This window comes from Esox lucius, chromosome 9 (assembly GCF_011004845.1).
Source record: "Esox lucius isolate fEsoLuc1 chromosome 9, fEsoLuc1.pri, whole genome shotgun sequence".
Classification (NCBI taxonomy): Eukaryota; Metazoa; Chordata; class Actinopteri; order Esociformes; family Esocidae; genus Esox; species Esox lucius.
Genome location: NC_047577.1, coordinates 1,571,097 through 1,594,006, shown reverse-complemented (window position 1 = coordinate 1,594,006; position 22,910 = coordinate 1,571,097). Strand labels below are relative to the sequence as shown.

The window sequence follows — 22,910 nt, the reverse complement described above, 5'->3', positions numbered from 1 at the left end:
TACCAGGGAAGTTGATTGACAAGGGGTATGCTGTGCCTTAATTTGACATAGTGCAATAAACATGTACCCAGATACCCTCAAATAAAAGCTCATTATCTATATTTCAAACTCACAGTAACTGTTTGATTTCAAATCCAAATGTTTGGAGTAGCCAAAAGAAAATTAATGCTTACTGCCCCAAGTTTCCTATAGGGCACTTCACGGAAGACATTACTGTACATCACTGGCATCCAACTGATTCTGAGGAGGGCTGAGTCGAGACGGTTTAAAAACAAATTCTGGTCTTCTGTTGACCATTGGATACAAAGGTATTTTGTTTTAGCAGTTTATCAACCTTTTTTCATCCAAATGATACAGTGAATCTCTCTCATTGAAATTCCTGATGTAACTGTTCACTGTGATGCGCCGTTGCCATGCCAACGTCTTAATCCACAGCTAGACACTGTTGTCACCGGTAGCCATTTCCTGGGCAACCGCTAAAATTTGGTAGCCTCGCACAGCCACCTGTTCCCGCAAGCATACAGCTAAATGCTACACGGATATCAGTCTGGTCGGGCGCTAGAGTACCATCCCGAACAGACTGATATCCACATAGAGTTAACATGTCCCAGCCACATCCCAGCCACATGTAACTCCAGCCAGGCTCAGTAAGCTAACGGGATCCCAGCCACATGTATCTCCAGCCAGGCTCAGTAAGCTAACGGGATCCCAGCCACATGTATCTCCAGCCAGGCTCAGTAAGCTAGCGGGATCCCAGCCACATGTATCTCCAGCCAGGCTCAGTAAGCTAGCGGGATCCCAGCCACATGTAACTCCAGGGAGGCTCAGTAAGCTAGTGGGATCCCAGCCACATGTAACTCCAGCCAGGCTCAGTAAGCTAGCGGGATCCCAGCCACATGTAACTCCAGCCAGGCTCAGTAAGCTAGCGGGATCCCAGCCACATGTAACTCCAGCCAGGCTCAGTAAGCTAGCGGGATCCCAGCCACATGTAACTCCAGCCAGGCTCAGTAAGCTAGCGGGATCCCAGCCACATGTAACTCCAGCCAGGCTCAGTAAGCTAGCGGGATCCCAGCCACATGTAACTCCAGCCAGGCTCAGTAAGCTAGCGGGATCCCAGCCACATGTAACTCCAGCCAGGCTCAGTAAGCTAGCGGGATCCCAGCCACATGTATCTCCAGCCAGGCTCAGTAAGCTAGCGGGATCCCAGCCACATGTATTTTCAGGGAGGCTCAGTGGACCCACTGGTGTTGGGACACACTTGGACTCCTTAGGAACAAATTCCTCCTGTTGTTTTACAGTACATACACATAATAAAACATATCATTTAGGAGGTAATCAATATTTTACTGTACATACACATAATTAAACATTTCATTTAGGAGGTATTCAATATTTTAAGTGTCAAGCCTTGAACTCAGACATATAAAGATAAACAAGTCTATAGGGAATAGGGCACTATGTTTTGGACATATAGGGAATAGGGCACTATGTTTTGGACATATAGGGAATAGGGCACTATGTATGGGACATATAGGGAATAGGGCACTATGTTTTGGACATATAGGGAATAGGGCACTATGTTTGGGACATATAGGGAATAGGGCACTATGTTTGGGACATATAGGGAATAGGGCACTATGTTTGGGACATATAGGGAATAGGGCACTATGTTTGGGAAATATAGGGAATAGGGCACTATGTTTGGGACATATAGGGAATAGGGCACTATGTTTGGGACATATAGGGAATCGGGCACTATGTTTGGGACATATAGGGAATCGGGCACTACCCCTTAGAGTAACCAAACTTTAAAACATTCTAGAACAAGTCCAGTCTCTTCTGGATCCCCTTAAACCAGTTTAGATCAGTCTCTCCTGGGTCCTTATCAAACTGGTTTTAACCAGTCTCTCCTGGGTCCCCCCAAACTGATTTATGCCAGCCTCTCCTGGGCCCCCCCCAAACTGGTTTAGAGCAGTCTCTATGGGTTCCTTCTCAAACCGGTTTTGACCAGTCTCTCTTACATTCCCCTGAACTGATTAAGACCAGTCGCTCCAGGGTCCTCCTTAAACCGCTTTACACCAGTCTCTCCTGGGTCATATTCAAACCAGTGTAGACCTGTCTCTCCTGGGTCCTTTTTAAACCAGTTAAGACCAGTCTCTGCTGAGTCCTTTAAAGACCAGTATTTCCAGGGTCCTTTTCAAACAGGCGTAGAGCAGGCCCTCCTGGGTCCTCCTCAAACTGGTTTAAACCAGCCTCTCCTGGGTCCTCCACAAACCTCTACAGACCAGTTTAGACTAGTTGGAGTTGGTTGGTTGTTGTAAACTATACAATGGACCAGGAACATCAGGTGTGTATCATTGAGCAGGTTCTGTATCAAACATATATTCTGTAGAGTTTGACCTATGAGATATATATTAATGTTAATATATATTAATGTGATCATGGTTGGTGTATTGGTGTGTGTAATGTTATGTGATCATGGTTAGTGTATTGGTGTGTGTAATGTTATGTGATCATAGTTGATGTATTGGTGTGTGTAATGTTATGTGATCATGGTTAGTGTATTGGTGTGTGTAATGTTATGTGATCATGGTTAGTGTATTGGTGTGTGTAATGTTATGTGATCATGGTTAGTGTATTGGTGTGTGTAATGTTATGTGATCATGGTTGGTGTATTGGTGTTTATAATGTTATGTGATCATAGTTGGTGTATTGGTGTGTGTAATGTTATGTGATCATGGTTGGTGTATTGGTGTGTGTAATGTTATGTGATCATGGTTGGTGTATTGGTGTGTGTAATGTTATGTGATCATGGTTGGTGTATTGGTGTGTGTAATGTTATGTGATCATGGTTGGTGTATTGGTGTGTGTAAGCCCTAGTTCAAATACTGCTGTATCGCCACAGAAAACCAAATCATTCTCCAGTTTGTCTTTGGTAGATATTGTCGTTGACAGTAGAGCAGGGATAATGTGTCACTGACAGTAGAGCAGGGATAATGTGTCACTGACAGTAGAGCAGGGATGGTGTGTCGTTGACAGTAGAGCAGGGATGGTGTCGTTGACAGTAGAGCAGGGATAATGTGTCACTGACAGTAGAGCAGGGATAATGTGTCACTGACAGTAGAGCAGGGATAATGTGTCGTTGACAGTAGAGCAGGGATGGTGTCGTTGACAGTAGAGCAGGGATGGTGTGTCACTGACAGTAGAGCAGGGATAATGTGTCGTTGACTATAGAGCAGGGATAATGTCATTGACAGTAGAGCAGAGATGGTGTCGTTGACAGTAGAGCAGGGATAATGACGTTGACAGTAGAGCAGGGAGAGTGTCACTGACAGTATGGTAATGTGGTAATAACATATTCATACTTGGTAATAACATGTTAATATATGTTAATTACATGCAAATTAAATGTACATCAGTGCCACAACCACAATGGAAGTCCAGTCCTGGGCAGGTTACAATACAGGAAATGGGAATTATGGTGCTGTCAAAAGCATTTTCCTCTGTTGGAGCAACTAATTTCTGGGGTTTCGGTTGATCAGAGTTGAACAATTTTCAAGTTGTTATGAATGTGGTATTAGTCTAGATGAGAAGTGTGTTTTGACAGTTTAGGCCACTTGCCACAGTTGTCTGAATGGTCCATCAACTGTCCGAATAAGGTAATACAAAAAGACACATTTCAAGACATCCTGATTCCATTAGAAACATCTGAAGAGTCGCTACGCCTTAACACAATAAACCGATCATATTAACTGTTTTAATTTCAAATATTAGTCTATAATTTACACAACCTACAGTTTTTTTTAATAATCTCTTTGTTTATAGATGCAATTAACTTAATGGTTTAACTTTGAACAGAAGTGATAGCTACTTTGAACATAAATGTTTGAACATGAGGCCACCTTCATAATACCTACATTTGACCCAAAACCAACGAGGAAGTCCGCAGTATGTTGAGAACAGGTCATATCAAACCAATGAGTACATCAAGCACACACTTCATCATGCTGGACTACTCATTTAAATTTGCTGTCTGAACTGTACAGATTAATATTTAATGAGGGCTGGTCTGTTTAGTAGGAATAATGTTTTGAAACGTAAACATTATGTAGTGTATGTTATTTACTCTATGCATTGGACATTGTTAGACTTGTAAGACATATTCAGGGTTAATATAGGAGAATCCCTGGAACTCATTCTGGTCCAGGTTCATTATGAACAGTCTGTCCGTGGGAGTGAGTTCCACCGCCATCTTGGTGAACTCCTTATCAAAGTTCCCCGTGTCCTGGCGGTTCTTCTGTCAGAGGAAACAGGAGAGAGGAGGGAGTTGACAAGGAGAAGACATGTTAGTTTAATGTTATTATAACATTGAGCTATGATAACATATGAGCCTTATTCATTGGAGACACGGGTAACGTTGAGCCTCAGGGAAGAAGTAGGAAAGAGACCTGGAGGGAGAGTGACAGAGCAGCGAAGCACAACGGTAGACAGTAAAAGCCAAGTGGCACATTGGTTCTGAGGATGAAATGAAGGAAGAGAGGTGTTGAAACAGAACACACCCCTCGAGGACGTGAGTTAGAACAACCCTGCATCTCAGACATAGAAGACAGACCGCACCAAGTGAAGACATGGGGTCCAGCCCAAGACCACAGCAACAGTAAGATTACATTTGAGACAAAGAGATAGACAAAGGGAGAGAGACACAGAAAGATAGAGAGAGGGAGGTTAGGGGGAGGGGCAGAAGAATTAGAGCGAAAGCCAAAGTAAGTGAGTGTGAATGAGTGAGAGAAAGACAACATGGATACTAACCACCCCACAACAAAGCCAATGGTAACACAGTACTACAAACCACCAAGACCACCAAGACCACACAACAAACAGCCATGGTAATGATTATAGAAAATACAACAAACATCCCTTGATGGGCAGGTCTACATATATACTGTTAGACAGACAGACTACCACTGGTCTACATATACACTGACAGACGGACTACGCCTTGTCTACATACTGACAGACAGACTACCACTAGTATAGACTACAACTGGTCTACATACAGACTACCACTGGTCTACATACAGACTGACAAACTACCACTGGTCTACATACTGACAGACAGACTACCACTGGTCTACATATACACAGACAGACTACTACTGGTCTACATACAGACTGACAGACTACCACTGGTCTAGAATACAACTATTCTACATACATACAGACTGTCAGACTACCACTGGCCAGTATTTACACTGACAGACAGACTACCACTGGTCTAGACTACAACTGGTCTACATACAGACTGACAGACTACCACTGGTCTACATATACACTGACAGACAGACTACCACTGGTCTACATACAGAATAACCTAATGTAACCTATGATCGCAAGATGCAGGCCTTCCAATTGTACCTAGAATTTCTAAACAAATAGCCGGAGGCAGGGCTTGTTCCCAAATAGCTCCACTAATGTGGAGTAACACTCCACACAGCGTTACTGGACCCCACTATCCCTGCCCCAAGGTTTTACACTGCTATGTTACTGTGTCGGGGGAGTGGGGTCAGTTCTCCTTCTCCATTGTAAATCTAAGGAATGCGCTCTTTACATTTTCTTTGTCTCCTGCTCTGTTTAAACTTAGGAGGACATTAGGTCTTTGCCCACACCTCTGCAGTACCAGGTTCTAGAGACTCATCCTGTCCCAAGTCCTCCTGGTTGTGTTGCTGATCAAGACGATACCTGGCGATTCCATCTGACACTCTGCTGACCATCACCCGGCACAGCCAGAAGAGGACTGGTAACCCCACCGAACCTGGTTCCTGACTAGGTTTCTTCCTAAATGTTTACTTGTTTCCTAGCAACTGTGCTTCAACATTGTTGTTGTTTGCTCCTTGGGGGTTCAGCACTTTGTGACAACTGCTGATATCAAACAGGATTTATAAATACATTTGATTGATTGACTACAACTGGTTTACATACAGACTACTACTGGTCTACATATACACTGACAATCAGACTACCACTGGTCTACATATAGACTCACAGACAACCACTGGTGTATAAATGGACAGACAGACATACTACTACTGGTCTACAAACAGACTGACAGACTACAAAGAGCTGCAGAGAAAGGCACACAGTACAGACAAGCCTCAGAAACAGACAAGCCTCAGAAACAGACAAGCCTCAGAAACAGACAAGCCTCAGAAAGATAAAGAAGCGAGAGGGGGATGGAGAAGAAAAGAAGAGGGATAGTTTCCAGGCACATTTATATATTTCCTACCTTCTGCTCTCCATCTCCATCCCTCCTCTGGGTCTCTGAGCCCCAGGGACACCTGCCCACCCAGCAGCCAAATGACTGGACCATTCTGGGCCCAGCCCAAACTCTAGCCCCTGGTCTCCTGGGGCCTAAGTCATTACACCGCTAGGGACCTGAATTAACTGCACACTGAGTGGGCTGCTACATGGTGGATATGATGTGGTTCTCATTTCACAGGGCGTCCAGTGGGACAGCCCCAGCATTTCTGCAGTTAAAGGGATAAAAGCACTTGTTTTGGAGTTTGTACAGTTTTAAGGTGTGCGTGTGTGTTCAGTGCCTGGTCCTTGTGTTTACGCAGTATTTGTGTGTTATGACGCATACAGCAGTAGGCCCCAGTGGGTTACCTTTAGTTATTTTAACCAGAAGACAATGTGAGCTTAGTTATCTAACCAATCAGACGACAAGGTGAGCTTAGTTATGTTATATTAACCAATCAGAAGACAGGTTGAATTTAGTTACATTATATTAACCAATCAGAAGACAGTTTTACAACAAGATCAACAATACATCTCCCTTTTCACAGTGACACAAACTTACTGTGAACATTCCCCCATAGTTACTCATCTCTATAGCTAGGCGTCCATCTTAACTCATTATTGTAGCTAAGCATCTATTTTTACTAATCTGTTTAATAATTTCTGCTAGTAATCTCTGTAGATAGGCATCCATCTTTACTAATCTCTGTAGCTAGGTATCCATCTTTAATCTCTGTAGCTAGGTGTCCATCTTTACTAATCCTTGTAGCTAGGCATCCATCTTTAAACCTTGGTATTTAGATATCCATTTTCGAGCGGCTCCTAGCCTCTTTGCTCCAGGAGATCTGTACCATAGTATCATTATGTATGATGGCTACATCCCCTATCCCTGAAAAATATATTTACTTCAATATTAATTTCAAGAACTAAATACCAGTCAGGAAGGGCTATACAATGTGAATTCCAATGAAAATAAAACACCTTGAATCCCAATTCCCCAATGGCAGTGCCCAGTAAGGAGATATGACAAGCATTCGGTAAAGTAAAAAAAAAGTTGGATGTACATTTGTGTTTACACATTACATTAGTACCCCCCCGCCCCAGAGGACAGAAGTATTTTTGGGGGAATAAAAGCCTTCATCGATGGGAGAATGTCCGGCCGCAAACCTCCCTGGGGAAGTGGCCGGTCGGAGGGGTAAAGCTTTAACAAGAAGACCTGGGTTTGGGGCTCCAGATCAGATAATGCCTGCCGCCGTCAGCTCTCTCACACAAGTACAATGTTCATCCAGTATCGTCATTGTTATATTTCTCAGTCTCTCTAGATACAAGATAAAGCACTTAACATTATTTGACACATTCAACTGCATGTTAACATAATCACATAGTCTCTCTTTTTTCAAACAGTTACAAAAAAAACTAAAGCAAAAAACTAAAATGTCTAAATGCCCTATAGTACTAGAAACCAGCCAACTAAACAGCCAGTATTTCTATAACCCATAGTTAATTAACCAGCAAACAGCTAACAAACCAGCTAGCATAACCAACCCCCTGTTCATACACTCACTACAATATCCCTGTTTGGCAGTGGTCAGACAGTCCTCGTCCAAGTCAAATGGCCCTACTCCCTGTGCAGTTCACTGCCCTCCAGGGTGGACAACCCAGGGAATAGGGTGGTCATTTGGGAAATGTGTGTCCGTAACCTTGATGGAGGTCATAAAGCGATGCGCCACTGGCACCAGTTCTTTACCCTTCTCCCTAAAGTGAGCAGTCATTCGCTAGAGGGAGTCCGTGTGGATCTTTAAGAGGACTGTAAGTGCGCAGACGTCAGGTAAAAGGTGTAGAATGAAGCCATTGAGATGAGCCCTGTCTGAATCCAGTTGCACGGAAGGCTGTGTATCTGAGGTGTAGCTGGTTGGGCTCTGTGGCACAAAATGGCTGCCGCTTGTCTCCATAACGTAGGAGAACCCTGAACTCCGACCCTGCTTTGGCACACAGTTTTATAGTAACATTTTGTGTGTGTGTGGGTGCGCGCGCGTGTGTGTGTGTGTGTGGGTGTGGGTGTGTCTGTGTGTGTCTTATCACCCCACCCCTTTCTTTGCAATAACATCACTGAAACATTCTCCTAACATTTGTTTCATAACATTTCCACAACAGTGATAACTAATGAAATGGTGATCCGTTTGATTGATTCATCAAAGCTAGTCCCAGATCAGTGGGAAGAGATTTGTTTGGTGGAATGTCATTGATTGATTGGTGGGTTATCAATTATTAATCGATTGATTCAGCATCATAGATTGGTACACATGGTTCAGTTCAGTAAATATTGTCCCTAGCCACTCCCCAAAAAGTCAGATCTTAATCTTAACCAGGTTAACACTGGTCCTAAATCTGTGGTTAAGTAAGGTTAGTAACTAATGGTGAATGTTAAAACATGTCTTAGATCTGTGGTTAGGACTGACCCAAGATCTGTGGTTGAGACTGATCCTGGATCTGTGATTAGTGCTGATCCTAGATCTGTGTGGTTAGGACTGATCCTATATCTCTGGTTAGGACTGATCCTAGATCTCTGGTTAGTGCTGATCCTAGATCTCTGGTTAGTGCTGATCCTAGATCTCTGGTTAGGACTGATCCTAGATCTGTGTGGTTAGTGCTGACCCTAGATCTATGGTTAGGAGTGATCCTAGATCTGTTGTTAGGTCAGCATGTAATGGTTCACATTAGTAGTTGGGGTTTTGTAATCTGATCCCAGATCTGTGTTTAAGAACAACTTTACCTCAAGTGGAGGGGTCTGAACAGTAGATATGGCAGAGAAGGGGTTTGTCATGGTCTGGAGGTCAGAAGGCCCAGCAGTGTCCAAACTACCTCTCCTTTCTCCTGAAGTGAGCACTTGTTAAAAGGGCATGTACGATGCTGTTGAATGTGTGGTGATGAGGAGTGAACAAGTGCACACTTCAAGAAGGAGAGACAGTTGGGAAACACCCTGACCCTCAGACAATCTGGATCCTAAACCAATATCTTGAATGACATAAAGGGGCAGGACCAATTCAGCGCTGTGATTGGTCAGTCCATGTTGGGGTACTCTGGGTTAACAAATGAGAAACCCTGGAACTCTTCCTGGTCCAGATTCATGATGACTTCCTGGTCTGGGGGGGTCAGGACAGGGGGGTGGCGTGTAAAGAAACGATCAAAGTTCTCCGCCTCGCGGCCACACTGTGAAGGAGGGGGAGACAAGAGAGAAAGAGGGATGGATGGATGGATGAGAAAAAAAAAGACAACATAAAGGAGAGGACAAACACTAGAAAACTAAAATGAAGTGAATGGAAGATTACCAGAACCCTCCATTTCTATTCATATATAACATATGTATGTATATATATATTAAAATGATAACATTTTGGTCTCCAACCCAGTTCTTGGAGAGCCAGGAGACCAGGATGAGGTAACCATTACAGAGCAAAAAAATATTTGGAAAAGAAAATGAATGGACATTGGTGAGTATGAGGCTATTAACCAATCAGATCTGACGTAGTTCAGATGTTGGATGTCTATTGGGTTGAAATGAAGTTTCAGCATCCCATCACTAGCAAGAACTCCAGTCATGAGACGATTGGTGGATGAGGTTTAGGGTTAGAGGTTGGGGTATGAATAAACCAATGGCTGTTTTTCTTACCTGACTTCACCAGTGAAACACAAGAAACTGATTCTAAATCAGGGTTGTGTTGATGTCGATTCTCCCATCACTAGACCAGTGTGTGTCTAGGAGGTATTACTAAGGGAACCCAGATATAGAGTAGCGACGGTGATAGAGTAGCGACCGTGATAGAGTAGCGACGGTGATAGAGTAGCGACCGTGATAGAGTAGCGACCGTGATAGAGTAGCGACCGTGATTGAGTAGCGACCGTGATTGAGTAGCGACCGTGATTGAGTAGCGACCGTGATTGAGTAGCGACCGTGATAGAGTAGCGACGGAGATAAAGTAGCGACCGTGATAGAGTAGCGACCGTGATAGAGTAGCGACCGTGATAGAGTAGCGACCGTGATAGAGTAGCGACCGTGACAGCATAGCGACGGTGATAGCGTAGCGACCGTGATAGAGTAGCGACCGTGATAGAGTAGCGACCGTGATAGAGTAGCGACGGTGATGGAGTAGCGACCGTGACAGCATAGTGACGGTGATAGCGTAGCGACGGTGATAGAGTAGCGACGGTGATAGAGTAGCGACCGTGATAGAGTAGCGACCGTGATAGAGTAGCGACCGTGACAGCATAGTGACGGTGATAGCGTAGCGACTGTGATAGCGCAGAGATCGTGATAGAGTAGCAACGGTGATAGAGTAGCAACGGTGATAGAGTAGCGACCGTGATAGAGTAGTGACCGTGATAGAGTAGTGACCGTGATAGAGTAGTGACTTGTGATAGAGTAGTGACTTGTGATAGAGTAGTGACTTGTGATAGAGTAGTGACTTGTGATAGAGTAGTGACTTGTGATAGTGTAGAGATAGTGGGACTCACAGCTTTGGGTTTGAATGGCGGCTGGACCTCCTTGTTCTCCAGTTTGTCCCAGTCCATGTAGCGGAAGAAGGCGTGTTCCTTTATGTCCCGCTCCCCCTCAGGACCGCAGCCCAGACGCTTTCCGGGGTGCTTCGTCATCAACTAAACACAGGGGTCAAAGGTCAGGCAGGCCTGAGCATAGGTCAGAGCCCAAAAGGGATGATAGTATAATCATACATGTAGCACGTGTGTGTGTGTGTGTGATGCATGTGCACGCTTATACACACCCCTTTGCAGATGGCGACCGCCTCTTTGGACATTGCTTTGGGGTAGGAGACATGATGCTCCATGATGGCCTGGAACAACTCATCCTCATCTTCACCATCAAAGGGAGGCTGGGAAGGGACACCGAGCACAGCAGCCAATATTAGAACTACAACCATCATCATACAAGAACTACAGAAGACATCATTACTGTAGAACTACAATGACCGTCATTATAACAGCATCTCATACAATAAAACATACACACCTGTCCAGCCAGCATCTCATACAATAAGACATACACACCTGTCCAGCCAGCATCTCATACAATAAAACATACACACCTGTCCAGCCAGCATCTCATACAATAAGACATACACACCTGTCCAGCCAGCATCTCATACAGGAGAACTCCGAAGGCCCACCAGTCGACAGACTTCCCATATGGCTGGTACGCTATGATCTGGAGGAGGAGAGAGGGAAGAAAGAGGAGGAAAGAAAAATAAGAGAAACCGAGACAGTGACATATAGAGAAGGAGCGAGGCAGACAGAGAAGAAGGAGCGAGGCAGACAGAGAAGAAGGAGCGAGGTAGACAGAGAAGAAGGAGCGAGGCAGACAGAGAAGAAGGAGCGAGGCAGATAGAGAAGAAGGAGCGAGGCAGATAGAGAAGAAGGAGCGAGGTAGACAGAGAATAAGGAGCGAGGCAGACAGAGAAGAAGGAGCGAGGCAGACAGAGAAGAAGGAGCGAGGCAGACAGAGAAGAAGGAGCGAGGCAGACAGAGAAGAAGGAGCGAGGCAGACAGAGAAGAAGGAGCGAGGCAGACCGAGAAGCAGAGAAGCAGACCGAGAAGCAGAGAGGCAGACCGAGAAGCAGAGAGGCAGGCCGAGAAGCAGAGAGGCAGACCGAGAAGCAGAGAGGCAGACAGAGGCCCTACCTCCGGGGCGATGTAGTCTGGGGTCCCACAGAACGTCTTTGTTGTGACTCCATCTAGCATGTTCTCTTTACACATCCCGAAGTCAGCTATCTTAATGTGGCCCTCAGCATCCAACATTACATTGTCCAGCTTCAGGTCCCTGTAGAATATAATACAGTCATGCATTCCACCAATCACCACTCACTGTGGGTATCTGATCCAACGCATTCCACCAATCACCACTCACTGTGGGTATCTGACCAGAGGCATTCCACCAATCACCACTCACTGTGGGTATCTGACCCAAAGCATTCTACCAATCACCACTCACTGTGGGTATCTGACCCAAAGCATTCTACCAATCACCACTCACTGTGGGTATCTGACCCAAAGCATTCCACCAATCACCACTCACTGTGGGTATCTGACCCAAAGCATTCCACCAATCACCACTCACTGTGGGTATCTGACCCAAAGCATTCCACCAATCACCACTCACTGTGGGTATCTGACCCAAAGCATTCCACCAATCACCACTCACTGTGGGTATCTGACCCAAAGCATTCCACCAATCACCACTCACCATTGGTAATTGATGCACGACAGACTCACCGGTAAACGATGCCTTTGGAATGTAGGAAAAACAGGCCGATGGAAATCTCAGCAGCATAGAACCTACACACACACACACACACACACACAGTTAGACAAAACACACACATAGTTCGACCAGACACTGGACTGTGTGTGTGTGTGTGGTGTTGGGTGGATTTCTTCAGAAAGCATAATTCCTTGGTGTGTGTCTGTGTTTGTGTGTCTGTGTTTGTGCGTCTGTGTTTGTGCCTGTGTGCCTGTACTTACACTGCATGGGGCTCCTTGAACTTTCCAACCTGTTGGATCTGATACATGAGGTCTCCTCCATTGATATACTCCATCACAAAATACAACCGGTCCTAGAATCAGACATACATATACACAGACAGTGAGACAGAGAGAAGATAGATAGATAGACTTTTTTGGAAAGGAAAGAAAATGTGCAGTGGTCTCTTAATTTTTTCCGGAGCTGTACATTCCCATGATATGTTAAATTATTCCCCTGATATGTTACAGTATTCCCCTGGTATGTTACAGTATTCCCCTGGTATGTTACAGTATTCCCCTGGTATGTTACAGTATTCACCCTCTGGAAAATCCTTCATGAGAGCCGGATGGCTGGCGGCAATGCATCTGCTCTTTAGAATGGGGAGTGACAGACTGTGTGCATGTGAGTGAGCGTGTGCGTCTGTGTGTATGTCTGTGTCTGTGTGTCTGTGTGTACCATGGTCTGGAAGCAGGAGTGTAGCTGCGTGAGGAAGGGGGGTTTCCCAGACAAGGCCAGGACCCTCTTCTCCACCATGGTGCACTCCACATCATCGTCCTGGATCACCACGTCCTTCTTCAGGATCTTGATGGCGTACAGCTCATCTGCTCCCTTACGTTCTGCTAACATCACCTGGACACAACAAGGTGTATTTATCAGGCTGGACACAACAAGGTGTATTTACCAGGCTGGACACAACAAGGTGTATTTACCAGGCTGGACACAACAAGGTGTATTTACCAGGCTGGACACAACAAGGTGTATTTACCAGGCTGGACACAACAAGGTGTATTTATCAGGCTGGACACAACAAGGTGTATTTACCAGGCTGGACACAATAAGGTGTATTTACCTTGTTGTGGTAAATACACCTAGTATCTCCATCTACACACACACACAGTATCTCCATCTATACACGCACACGCATGCACAGTATCCCCATCTACACACACACACACACACACACACAGTATCTGCGTCTACACACACACGCGCACGCACACACAGTATCCCCATCTACACACACACAGTATCTGTATCTACAAACACACACAGTATCCCCATCTACACACACACAGTATCTGTATCTACAAACACACACAGTATCTCCGTCTACACACACACGGTATCTCCGTCTAGACACACATGGTATCGCCGTCTACACACACATGGTATCACCGTCTACACACACACACACACACACGGTATCGCCGTCTACACACACACACACACAGTCAGCCTACCTTTCCAAAGCTTCCTTTGCCCAGCACCATGATGAAGTTGAAGTCTGTTAGTTTGACACGGTCCTGGTTACCGTTACTATCGTACTTAGAGATGGAGTTAGATGATGACCCATCGGTGTTCTTACCAGGACCAATCCGAGCCCTCTGATAGAGAGGACAGGAAGGGACACAGGACAAGAAGAGACACAGGACATCAATGTGGCAGCTGTACAAATGTATCAGATAACTGGGTCATTCACTGTGTGTAGTTAGGGGTCACTGTAGTTAGGGGGAAAGTTTCACCTCAAATTTCTGTCGTATCTCTTCATTTCCCTCTTCTCCATCTGGTTGGACAGGGACATTAAAGTACTCTCCTTCCTCCTGGGATAACAATTTAAACCTGTACAACATTGATTAACATCATCACTTAACACTGTGGATTTACACTATAGATTAACACTATTAACATAATTGATTAAGACTGTGGACTAACACTATAGATTAACACTATTAACATTATCGCTTAGGTCTGTGGACTAACACTATAGATTAACACTATTAACATTATCGCTTAACACTGTGGATTAACACTATAGATTAACAATATTAACATAATTGGTTAACACTGTGGACTAACACTATAGATGAACACTATTAACATCCCTCCACCTCCCTCCCACCATCTCACCATCCATCCACTCCTTGTTTCTGGAGTTCTGAGATGCCGAAGGACAGCGCTCCCATGAAGTCGTTCCGGCTGGTCAAATCCCAGTCCCAGATCTCCACAGACAGACGACGGTCCTTATCAGAGTCCTTCAGAGAACTACAGGAAGAGACAGTCATTACTATCAGGCTCTTTCAGAGAACTACAGGAAGAGACAGTCATTACTATCAGGCTCCTTTAGAGAACTACAGTAAGAGACAGTCATTACTATCAGGCTCTTTCAGAGAACTACAGGAAGAGACAGTCATTACTGTCAGGCTCCTTCAGAGAACTACAGGAAGAGACAGTCATTACTATCAGGCTCTTTCAGAGAACTACAGGAAGAGACAGTCATTACTGTCAGGCTCCTTCAGAGAACTACAGGAAGAGACAGTCATTATTATCAGGCTATTTCAGAGAACTACAGGAAGAGACAGGCATTACTATCAGGCTACTTCAGAGAACTACAGGAAGAGACAGGCATTATTATCAGGCTCTTTCAGAGAACTACAGGAAGAGACCGTCATTACTATCAGGCTCATTCAGAGAACTACAGGAAGAGACAGTCATTACTATCAGGCTCCTTTAGAGAACTACAGGAAGAGACAGTCATTACTATCAGGCTCCTTGAGAGAACTACAGGAAGAGACAGTCATTACTATCAGGCTCCTTGAGAGAACTACAGGAAGAGACAGTCATTACTATCAGGCTCCTTGAGAGAACTACAGGAAGAGACAGTCATTAGTATCAGGCTCTTTTAGAGAACTACAGGAAGAGACAGTCATTACGATCAGGCTCTTTTTTATCAGACTCTTTTCTTTTAAAATGTGGTATGTGGGAAAATAATTACCTAAAGGCACATTACTCAGCTTTTGACTGGTACTGTATATCCCCAAATAAAATTAAAGTGGTGATCTAAATATGCAACAACTAGCATGGTTTGGCAATACGATTTGATGTGTGTCTTTGTTTGAACAGAACATGGGAGGAAACTCTGATGAATGACCTATGAAGTGTTCATATGGATATATTGAACAGTGTTTAACGGTGCTTAACAGGCAATGGTCTTCCTTACTGTTTGATCTGAAATAACCGTGAATTGATTGTCTACAGGACTAAGCCAGTCGACAATGTTTATTATCTTACCTACACAGAATGTGTCAAACATGAATCTCACAACATGAAAGTGTCTATAGCCAAGATATTATAAAGAGTAGAGATATCTCATCACGTGAAGGTCTCTATAGCCAAGTTATTGTAAAGAGTAGAGATATCTCATAACGTGAAGGTCTCTATAGCCAAGTTATTATAAAGAGTAGAGATATCTCATAACGTGAAGGTCTCTATAGCCAAGTTATTATAAAGTGTAGAGATTATCTCACAATGTGAAGGTCTCTATAGTCAAGATACAGCTCTGGATAAAATTGAGACCACTGCACATTTTTCTTTCCTTTCCAAAAAGTTGAAAAGGAAAGTTTTGAGTTAGGAACTGAAGTGTAAAATTTGCAGTGGTCTTTTAATTTTAATCCTTCTGATCCTCACTCAAAATCTTTTTCGGAAAGGAAAGAAAAAGGTGCAGTGGTCTCAATTTTTTCAGGAGCTGTATTATAAAGGGTCGATTTTTTATAACATTAAGGTCTCTATAACCAAGATATTATAAAGAGAAGATATCTAACAACGTGAAGGTTTCTATAACCAAGATATTATAAAGAGAAGATATCTAACAGGGTGAAGGTCTCTATAATCGAGATATTATAAAGAGAAGATATCTAACAAGGTGAAGGTCTCTATAACCAAGATATTATAAAGAGAAGATATCTAACAAGGTGAAGGTCTCTATAACCGAGATATTACAAAGAGAAGATATCTCACAACGTGAAGGTCTCATTCCAGGTAGGGTTCAGGTTGCACTTAATGGTCCTGGTCTTCTGCTTGGTGTCACTTTTGGGGTCGGGGATGAGTTTGAGCTTCACATAGGGGTCAGAGAGACCATTAGGGTCCATGGGCACTAGGTTACAAGCCTCCTGGACTGGAAAGGAGGGGAAGAAGAGGGAAGGAGGACAAGGGAGGAAATGTGGAGGGAAGGGGGAGGGGGAGTAAGGAGATTTAAAAAACATTATCATCCATCATCAAAAATCTCATCCTCAGCTATCAACCTCAGTCATCATATTCAGCCAATATCAAACCTCATACTCAGCCATCATCAGCCATTATCCTGAGCCATTATCAAACTTCATCCTCAGCCATCATTATCCTCACCCTCAGCCATCATTATCCTCACCCTCAGCCATCATTATCCTCACCCTCAACCATCATTATCCTCACCCTCAGCCATCATTATCCTCACCCTCAGCCATCATTATCCTCACCCTCAGCCATCATTATCCTCACCCTCAGCCATCATTATTCTCACCCTCAGCCATCATTATCTTCACCCTCAGCCATCATTATCTTCACCCTCAGCCATCATTATCTTCACCCTCAGCCATCATTATCTTCACCCTCAGCCATCATTATCTTCACCCATCCCCCTGATCACATTCCTGTTCAGACAGGAACCGTCCCTGTACATCTCTGGAGGTATTTAATGAGAACCATTAGGAATGACATTCGGTATTGAACTGGAATTGACCCCGCCCCCTGTATCGGACTCCCTGAACTCTATTCATCCTTGTCGTCCCTTCCCTGTCATCCATTAAGCTTCCACTCATCGCCCGTTTAGTCTGTCAGTCGGGACAATCAATTCTCTTGTGTCTGGGTGAGTATGTTCCAGGGCTGCCAGTCAATCGTTGGCTCATTGATCAAATAATGGACTTTCCAGTTAAACCTCATCATGCACACAAACGCAGACACACACGCCAACCTCTTTCCAGCACATACTGTGCCAAATAAGACACAGACAAAGTCTCAATCGGACAAAGTCCAGTATTCCGGTAGCCTCTGTTGAAAAAACTTTTATTTGCAGTGTGATTGGGGGAGTAACCCCCCCCCCCCCCCCCCGCCCCCGTCACCTGACCTCAATTAGGTGAGTCCACCAAAATAAGTGGTTGTACTAACAGACTAACTGACCACTGTTAGGTGTTTTTTAATAGTTTTTATTGCTCTTTCCCACAGGAAAAGTTATTTCTAAGAAGTTGTTGTCTGTGTTCCCCTCTTTGTAAAATGCACATTCAGCACATTCATAGAAACACTGCGATGATCTGAAGGTCATTAATGAGATATTTTGCCTTTAGACATCTAGAATTCCTTTTAAGATACTTTGACAGGATTAGCTATAAATCCAAAATAATTTCAGCGCCACGTCTCTACTGTTCATTTGAAGGTTTGAAGTCCTTGAATTCTGTTGTGATGTGTGTTTTATACTCACTGTAAAAATTCAGTGTGTTGTCGTTAATGTCTGCTGTGATGTGTGTTTTATACTCACTGTAAACAGTCAGTGTGTTGTCCTTAATGTCTGTTGTGATGTGTGTTTTATACTCACTGTAAACAGTCAGTGTGTTGTCCTTAATGTCTGTTGTGATGTGTGTTTTATACTCACTGTAAACAGTCAGTGTGTTGTCCTTAATGTCTGCTGTGATGTGTGTTTTATACTCACTGTAAACAGTCAGTGTGTTGTCCTTAATGTCTGCTGTGATGTGTGTTTTATACTCACTGTAAACAGTCAGTGTGTTGTCCTTAATGTCTGCTGTGATGTGTGTTTTATACTCACTGTAAACAGTCAGTGTGTTGTCCTTAATGTCTGCTGTGATGTGGATTCGTCCTCGTCTCTCTGTGTGGTCTGTTCCACAAAGACTGGGGACGTTGGCGACACAACGTTTATGGATATTCATCATACAATCTACGGAGAAACACAGACATACATGTTTGTTTTACTATCGTGTGAGGACTTTGGGGACAAACATTTATTCTCAATCCTATTTTCTCTAACCCCCACAACTAACCCACCTTTAAACCTAAACTCAAAACAAATGAATCCCCTAAATCTAAACACTGAACTGCTTCGATCATTGCAGCTGCAGTCCCTGTTTCTGGCCACTAGGTGTCCCTGTGTTACAGGCTATTATCAGAGTAGGTGTTTATTGTGTTTGTTTTATTTGGACAAAGCACAACGGTGCTATTACAGCGAGTGTCCACCAGATGTAGCTGTGCCCCAGGGTGTGAACAGCGATACATACGATCACATTTCATGCCCTGGTGGATGAGGCCATAGAGCAGAGATCCGCAGTGGTCACAGAAGGTCGGGCTGGAGTACGTATGGACCCTGAACTTGTGTTTACTCCTCGGGTCCTGGGGAGGGAGAGGAGAGTCAGAATAAAATGAACAAACGGCAGAGAGAAAGGGGAGCAGCAAAGAGGGAGAGAGAAGGGGTATATAGAGAAAAGGGTGAGGCATAGAGGAAGGGGCATATAGATTTAGGGGACGGGCAGTATAAAAATGTATTAACTCAGACAGAGATGTAAAGTGTGTGTATGTGTTTCATCTCTGTCCGTGTGTGTGTGTGTGTGTGTATGTGTGTTATTATTTAACGTAGCAGTGCAGAGCTGCACATTCCATAATCTCCCATCATACATTATAAGGTCAGACAGGTGAAAGAGGGCAAAGGTCAACATTGCTTCACTGCCATCAGCAGAGTTTGTATTTGTTTGCAGCCTTTTTTCCGTTAGCGCTGTGGTACAACTACAGCAGAACACAGCAGAACAAGACACCCCCACACACTCTGCTGAGGTCGCAGTCTATATTAACATGCAGCTAATTTAATCATTGTTCCCAGGATCAATATTTAACTTAAACACACAGACACAAACACAGACAGATCCAGGCGCCAGTCTTATCCCATTGACTTGTCCTTGTATTCCATGTTGGAGAAAGGACGGAATTCTGTGGGAATGCTGTTAGGAATATTATCAGGCTTTCCTGCCAGGAATGATTAGAGATTGAAACAGAGGAGAGAAGGGAAGAGAGGACATCTGGTGTTGGAGAAGTGATAAGGTCCTGACAGAATGGAGGTGGGGAAGGATGGACAGAGATAGAGAGAGAGAGAGAGGGATGGACAGAGAGAGAGAGAGGAAAATACTTTGTCCTGTTTTAATGTCATATTTCGTATTACACTAATTAGACTAATTGTTTTACAGAAAAACCACCACCACACCCTAAAACCACCACCAACTTCCGCACATTACACTATATACAACCACACACAGAAACACTTGTACCAACAACACCTCCTCTACATGCCAACACCACCTTCCAGAACCCCCAAATCAACAACCCCTCCTCTACATGCCGACATCACCTTCCAGAACCCCCAAACCAACAACCCCTCCTCTACATCCAGACACCACCTTCCAGAACCCCCAAACCAACAACCCCTCCTCTACATCCAGACACCACCTAACAGAACCCCCAAAACATCCTGTATCAATTCTCCACGTATCAGACACCATCCCTTTAATTAATAACATACACACTGAGACACCATCCCTTTAATTAATAACACACACACTGAGACACCATCCCTTTACGTAATAACACCAAAACAATTTTCCCTACTTGAATACCTCATCCCCACCCTAGAAAAGAGAGAGAGACAATTGTATTATTATTATTATTATTATTATTATATATGTTCCGTCATCATCACAGCCTTATTGCCATTTGTCTGATCAATGTTATTATATTTACACTTTGACAATATAACTAACCTGGCACTCGATGTCAAGGTTTATTGATTAAAGATGAAAGATGGATTGATAGATTATAGCGAAACCGACAGAGACAGAGAGTTACAAGCATAGATGGAGAGACGGATACCGGAGAGACAGACAGAGAGATACAGGCATAGATGGAGAGACAGATACCGGAGAGACAGACAGAGAGATACAGGCATAGATGGAGAGACAGAGATACTGGAGAGACAGACAGAGAGATACACGCATAGATGGAGAGACAGATACTGGAGAGACAGATACTGGAGAGACAGATACTGGAGAGACAGAAAGAGAGATACACGCATAGATGGAGAGACAGACATACTGGAGAGACAGACAGAGAGATACAGGCATAGATGGAGAGACAGAGATACTGGAGAGACAGACAGAGAGATACAGGCATAGATGGAGAGACAGAGATACTGGAGAGACAGACAGAGAGATACAGGCATAGATGGAGAGACAGAGATACTGGAGAGACAGACAGATAAATGGAGATGGACGTAAAGATAGACAGAGAACATTTTAACCCAAACATCCCTATTGTAAATAGTGATTCGTTTTTTTCTACCATATCCCAATCACGAGGGCACAATTATGCAAATTAAAGAAATATTATAATTATAAACCAAAAAACAAATTGCAGAAATTTTAGCCTTGAAATACAAAACAACCAGATGCAGGTGTTTGACACACTTAAATATTAACTGAAACCCACATTTCTGAAAACCCATAGACTTTTGACCGCTGATGAAACCAGTCAAAAGGTTTCAGATAAGCTCCCATTAAAAAGGGCTGCTAGGCTAAAGTATCACAATGCATAAATATTTTTTATTGCCTTTAAATTTACTTTTTTAAGCTTCAAGAGTGGTTGATGATACTAGGCAGATAACATACATTATGATCTATTTTAAATGGGTCTATATATTCTGATCCAATCTAGCGCAAATGATCAATGCTAAAAAAGAACCCACATCTACATAGCCAGCTTCACATTACATCTCCAGAGAGCTAGCCATTCCAGCTTTAGTTAGCCAAGTTTATTGAGACGACGCTGAAATGTGAAACTCTTTGTTAATATAATAAGAAATGTAAATTTAGTAGAGTCAGTGACGCATTTTATTTGGGCCAAATTCAAAATGAAACATACGTTTCCTTGCAAGTTAAGCAGGCTGTGGTGAAAAAAAAGGCAGAGGAAAAAAATTATTGGCCAACCTCTCAATATGTCTCTGGGAAAGAGTTCCATCTGCCTTTTATGGAGGATAATGTGCTTTTGGAGGGCCATTCACAAGCCTCATATTTTCCTTATCCTGTTGATACAATAATGTGCGTGCACTTTTAAATGCATCCTGTCATTACAAAATGCGTAATGTGTTCACTGTAATAACATAAAAATACTTTTGTCATCCTCTAATGAAAGGGGATGATAATGCCACTGTAGTGAGAGGGAAGGGTTTTTCTGACATCAGGGGATTTAAACTGAACCGTTTAACAGAGAGATGGGCTTACAGTGGGAAGGCCCGGAACAGACAGACACACAGAGATAGAGACTGTAAAGCGAGAGAGAGACTGGAGAGAGAGAGAGAGAGAGAGAGAGAGAGAGAGAGAGACCGTAAAGAGAGAGAGACTGGAGAGAGAGAGAATGCTACTGGAAAGAGAGAGAGAGAGAGAGAGACTGGAGAGAGACTGGAGAGACAGAGAGACTGGAAAGAGAGAGAGACTGGAAAGAGAGAGAGACTGGAGAAAGAGAGAGAGACTGGAGAAAGAGAGAGAGACTGGAGAAAGAGAGAGAGACTGGAGAAAGAGAGAGAGACTGGAGAGAGAGAGAGAGACTGGAAAGAGAGCGTATAGAAAGCTTGAAGATGATAAAGAGAAGGGCTGCTGGTAGAGAATAGGCAGGATCTCCAAGGAAGACAGTTTGCCCGCAAAACCAGTTAGAAACTGAACTACACTTCCTGACAAATGTATTGGGAGGATTTCCAGGAAGAGAGAGGAGAACCAGTAGGGAGACACCAGAATAAGAGACCAAGAGAAGAGAGAAAGACCAGACCCTGCAGAGCCCAAGGATGGCGACACTGAGAAAACATGCTAGGTGCACACCGCCACAAAACCAGGTGGAAACCGAGCTGCACTTCTTAACTTTGTGAAAAACGTATCAACACATTCTAGACAAATACAGTTCTCCCTCAGATCACACAAACCCAAAAACAAATAAAATCAATAAAACTAGTGTTAGTTATAATTTGGTGTTTTTTTTCTTCCACTTTCATTTCTTATTGATGTTTCTTATTGATGTTTGATTTTTTATTGTTTTGTCTTTGCAAATGTAAACAAAATGTCCTTTACATTAGGATCAAGAGGAGAGAGATACCAGGAGAAGACAGTGACCAGAAGGGAACAGGAGAAAGTAACCACGAGAGACCTGGAGGAAAGACAGACCAGGAGAGAGACCA

The 22,910-nt window shown here is 43.7% G+C and overlaps 1 protein-coding gene across 4 annotated transcripts in view; it reads right to left on the bottom strand.

Moving 5' to 3' along the window:
* Positions 1-1,935: 1,935 nt before the first annotated feature.
* Positions 1,936-22,910, bottom strand: part of LOC105009402 (protein kinase C beta type) — a 34,823-nt gene continuing 13,848 nt past the window's right edge. Inside the window, exons 4-18 of one of the 4 annotated variants that reach the window (XM_034294119.1) lie at positions 20,308-20,319; positions 18,925-19,036; positions 18,459-18,587; positions 16,622-16,778; positions 14,735-14,869; positions 14,350-14,446; positions 14,068-14,211; positions 13,283-13,456; positions 12,826-12,917; positions 12,577-12,639; positions 11,986-12,124; positions 11,432-11,512; positions 11,073-11,180; positions 10,807-10,947; positions 1,936-4,297 (exon numbers count right to left, since the gene is read on the bottom strand). In XM_034294119.1, coding sequence (XP_034150010.1) covers positions 4,145-4,297; positions 10,807-10,947; positions 11,073-11,180; positions 11,432-11,512; positions 11,986-12,124; positions 12,577-12,639; positions 12,826-12,917; positions 13,283-13,456; positions 14,068-14,211; positions 14,350-14,446; positions 14,735-14,869; positions 16,622-16,778; positions 18,459-18,587; positions 18,925-19,036; positions 20,308-20,319 — 1,737 coding nt within the window. In that variant the 3' untranslated portion in view covers positions 1,936-4,144. Of the gene's footprint in view, positions 4,298-6,725; positions 9,505-10,806; positions 10,948-11,072; positions 11,181-11,431; positions 11,513-11,985; positions 12,125-12,576; positions 12,640-12,825; positions 12,918-13,282; positions 13,457-14,067; positions 14,212-14,349; positions 14,447-14,734; positions 14,870-16,621; positions 16,779-18,458; positions 18,588-18,924; positions 19,037-20,307; positions 20,320-22,910 lie in introns of those variants that run through there. The other 3 variants (XM_034294120.1, XM_034294121.1, XM_034294122.1) reach the window with 3 other exon arrangements.